The sequence below is a fragment of the Gossypium raimondii genome, chromosome 1, assembly GCF_025698545.1.
Source record: "Gossypium raimondii isolate GPD5lz chromosome 1, ASM2569854v1, whole genome shotgun sequence".
Lineage (NCBI taxonomy): Eukaryota > Viridiplantae > Streptophyta > Magnoliopsida > Malvales > Malvaceae > Gossypium > Gossypium raimondii.
In genome coordinates, this window is record NC_068565.1 from 26455155 (window position 1) to 26459668 (window position 4514).

A 4514-nucleotide genomic window follows, 5' to 3' on the forward strand; every position below is an offset into this window, starting at 1 on the left:
TAATAATATCCCATAATAATATCCTATTAGGAATCAAATTGCTAAGAGATAATATCTTATAATATCTCATTAAAAATTAAATTATTAAAAGATAATATCCCATAATAATGTCTTAACACATGAATACGAAGGCTGTTGTGTTTTTATCTAGAAGGTCCTTTCAGTTTTTTCTTTAATTTTCTCGTTATGTTTTTGGAGTTTGTCGAGCATATGGACGTTTTGAGTATTGAGTTTTTTTAATTCTTGAGGCTTTTCTTTGGTTTCTATTTTTTTAATTAATTAAGGGCAGTCACCGTAGGTTGAGTCACTAGCTTAGTGACAGATATAATCCATTCAATTTGCAATTTCTTTGAAATGGTAATTCATCAGTTTTCAGCAAAAAAAAAAAAATCTAACCTCAAATAAATTTTTTATTAATTTTTAAAAAATAAAGATCAAAGGGGACCAACTTAGAGATTAAATAATAATATAGAGTCTAATATTTTGAATCTATTCAATTCTCTCTTATTATTAGAAAAAGTAAGAGAGTTGTGGATTGGACAGCTAGACACGCTAGGATTGGTAGTTATAACCTTAATGATTGAGTACTTTTTCCCCCGCAGGATCTCGTATCACTCCTTTAGCTGTAACGGTGGTTTATTTATATGGAATAAAATCTACACTTACGATAAAGAAAAAATGAAATTCCTTTGTTATTCCTAAAATTAGACATTAATTCAATCACTTCCCCAATGTAAAGCAACCCCCTTCCACCAGACGGTTGAAGAAGCGTTGGAGACACGCTCCCATATCTAGCGTGTCACGTCACTACAATCTAAACCAGGACCCACAATACACGTCCCCCAATCTTTTTCTAAGAAAACGGCAGCGTATCCAAGAAAAAGTAAAAAACCAAACCAAAAAGGAAAAGAACAACGTTGGTGTGGGGAGGAGTTCCCAGTAAGCCCGTGTTCCTTTCTCTCAAACAACATACTGATTCTCAGTTTTCTCTTTTGGTTTTCTCTTACAACGAAATTTCCTTCCTTTCTTCCTCTACGTTAAAACAAGTTTCACTGTGCTGTGCTTTTGAGAGGAAAAAAAAGGCCATTCAGCAGGGTGATCATCATTGGATACAACAGAGACCTTCTAAAAGAAGATTAAAAAAGCAGTGATTTTTAAAAGTTCGGGTTTTCGTTTTTGGATAGAAAAAAAAAATCGAAATGGGATCATCTTCAGGGAAAAGTAGTGGAAGCTATGATCTTTCATTCAAGATCTTATTGATCGGAGACTCAGGTGTTGGCAAGAGTAGTTTGCTTGTTAGCTTCATTTCAGCTTCTGCTGAGGATCTAGCTCCCACCATTGGTTCGTTTTCTCTTCTTCACTCTTCATCTTTTCAAAGTCCTGGATCTTTGATTAGTGTTCATGGTGAAATTTTATTAGGTTCTTTTTGTTTGAATCCATGGTTTAGGTGTGGATTTTAAGATCAAGTTTTTAACAGTTGGTGGGAAAAGATTAAAGCTTACCATATGGGATACTGGTATGAACCTCGTATAATTTCCATTGGCTTCTTTATTTTACACTCTTCACTGATTTAATGTTCACTAATACATTAATATGACATTGGCATCATTTTCATCACAGCTTTACGTAGCTTAATGCTGCGTCTTTAATCTTTGACTAGCTATTTAACCTTCCCTATTTTCTTAAAGTAATTGTCTTGCAATATGGAGAAATAATATGATTCACTTGTGGAACCATAATGCTTCGTGTAGCTGGACAGGAAAGGTTCAGAACACTAACAAGCTCTTACTATAGAGGTGCCCAAGGGATCATACTTGGTGAGATTATCTTTATGGTGCATGTATGATTTTGATTGACTGCAAAACATTATCATAACCTTTCATGCATCTGATAATGATCTTAAAATCGGCTCTTAGTTCACACGGTAGATACAGCCATGAACATTGGCATGCATAATGTTAAATTAGTTTTTAAGCTTTCCTCTTGGACTGGCTAATTAGGAGATTGGTTATGTGTGATGAAAGATTATGACAACTTAGAAGTTGTTTAAGAAGAATAAAAGGAATAATAGTTTAACTAAGACTGAAGGACAGCATACAGGAAACAAATTGGAAGTACCCCGTCCCTTTCTCTCGATCTCGTACACAAAGGAAAATAAGAAACCGTTTATTTGTATTGTACCCTTTATTCCTTAATGTAGTTGTACTTGTATTATCAATGCCTTGATCAATCCTTGCTATGAACCTCATCTCTGCTGGGTTGGAGAACCTCTATCTGTATGCAATTCCATGGCGCTTTTTCTTTTTTCTGCACAAGTATTATTCCCTTTGCCTCATCGTTTCACTATTGTTTGTCCGGTGTTTAAATTCCACAACTATTGTTTGACTTATTTCTCGGCTTTGGTTATAGTTTACGATGTAACACGGAGAGAAACCTTCACAAATTTGTCCACTGTTTGGGCGAAAGAAGTGGAGCTCTATTCTACCAACCAGGACTGTGTCAAGATGCTCGTTGGAAATAAAGTTGATAGAGTAAGTCTACCGTTCTCTCTCCGATCCGTGAATTTAGTTTTTGAAGAGAAAATTCAATCACTTCACACCTAACACTTGAAATGGTTATGGAAACATTAATAAGTTTCTGACTGTTTCATAATCTTCGAAAGAACTCCTTTGCTCTATTCATGTTGAGAAAACTTCATGGAACAAAGTTTATAAGTTGTAAAGGGAGCATTGCACCCTTACAATTCCTTCAAAAGCCAATGAGAGAATACTCTGCTTACGTTTTCTCCTATATTGAAATTAGATACAACATTTTATGAGAAAAAAAAACCCATAGTATTGCAGTTTAACCATCAATGAGTGTTTCATGTAAATAAAACTTGTAACTAAATTGAGATAAATATTGGAAAATATGGACATCACAAATATATAATAAAGGTAATTACATGTTATTATTTACATGAGCTTAGCCCAAATTAAAAGTGTTAAAATTTTATTAGGCTTTAATTATTAAATAAAGTATGGGTTAAATATGGATAGATACTCTAGTAATTGAGTTCTAATCAAATTCTAATTAATGATGGGCTAATTAGGAATTAGAACTAATATGCCAATGTTATAAATATTAGGGTTATGGTCCTCAAATTACACACAAGATATCTTTTCTAATATCACATTTCTTGTGTGCCAAGTTGGAAGATCAAATCCCAATATTTGAAAAAACTTCAAGTAATTCATGAATTCAGGTAAGCTTCCGTATCTAGTTTTATTCTTGATGATTTGATATGATATATCCTGGTTTATTAAATTTTATTTCTGATTTATTTTATAATTCTAACAATAAATACATTTTAATGATTCCCTTTTAGCTGCAGTATATCTATCCTTACTAATGCAGACCAGACACTTCATGTCTCTCATACTGTTGCACTGCCTAGTTATTCTGCTTCATTATATCCGATTTGTTTATGTTTAAGGATTCTGAAAGGGCTGTAAGTAGAGAAGAAGGGATGGAGCTCGCAAAGGAGCTTGGATGCATGTTTCTTGAATGCAGTGCCAAAACAAGAAAAAACGTGGAGCAATGCTTTGAGGGGCTTTCATTGAAGGTATATTTTTGTGACAGCAAGTTTGCTCGTCAGCCTTTCAACCAATATAATACAAAATATTCTTGGCTGTAGGTCAGTTCAAAATGATGCAGTAGGGCTGTTATATAACATAATCATTAAGAGTGTTCGCATCTTATTGATATGAACTTTTAGAGAACCACATCCCAAAATCTTCAAGGTTGTTGAGCCTAGGACTATGTAAACCTCACAAAGGAGATCACATTCTCTCCTATGTGGGATCCAAGTCTCATATCTTGCAACTAGGCACATATCACTTATACTTGTGTCCAATTCTTCTTTGTTGTAACCAGCTTTGGATTTTCTTACAGATAATGGAAGTTCCAAGTTTTTTAGAAGAAGGGTCTGCTATAGGGAAGAGAAACATGTTAAAGCATAAACCAGAGTATAGAGGTCATCAAGGCGGTGGATGCTGCTCTTAAATTGCAGTGATATGCAACCATATGGCGGCTTTAAGCTTCCGTCTTAATTAACAGATTGTGAACAAATATTTGTATATGATATATTATTTCGTACTATATTTCTGTACTGCTCTTCTTTCAAATGGAGTTCCCATTGGTTAATTGTATCATCACTCAAATTAACTTCAGTTGTAGAGTTTCGGGTGCAAAGTGAGTTTTAAGGTTGTTCCCTTGAATTGGTGGAGTTGATCTAAACAATATCACAATTGTTATAAATATTTTATTATTATAGAGTGGATGTCCATTAAAATAATAAATTGGATGTATTTTAAAACTCTGATGTCCATTAAAAGTAAAATTTTATATCATTTATGTGTATGTTTATAAATATATATTTTAGAAAAATATTGTAAATATACATCTTTCTCTATTCTTCTATATCTTGTTGTTTTTAAAATTGCTAAGTAAGTAAAATTTTATATCATTTATGT

The 4514-nt window shown here is 33.3% G+C and overlaps 1 protein-coding gene across 2 annotated transcripts; it reads left to right on the plus strand.

Moving 5' to 3' along the window:
• Positions 1 to 928: 928 nt before the first annotated feature.
• LOC105785495 (ras-related protein RABC2a) lies at positions 929 to 4309 on the plus strand. 2 transcript variants are annotated; one of them, XM_012611595.2, is made up of 6 exons: positions 929 to 1341; positions 1448 to 1516; positions 1752 to 1817; positions 2410 to 2531; positions 3476 to 3604; positions 3934 to 4309. In XM_012611595.2, exons 1-6 carry the CDS (start codon positions 1200 to 1202, stop codon positions 4042 to 4044), a joined length of 639 nt encoding a protein of 212 aa, XP_012467049.1. In that variant the 5' UTR covers positions 929 to 1199; the 3' UTR covers positions 4045 to 4309. The 2 variants fall into 2 exon arrangements, with proteins under 2 accessions (XP_012467049.1, XP_012467051.1); XM_012611597.2 differs by lacking the exon at positions 1752 to 1817.
• Positions 4310 to 4514: the final 205 nt, after the last annotated feature.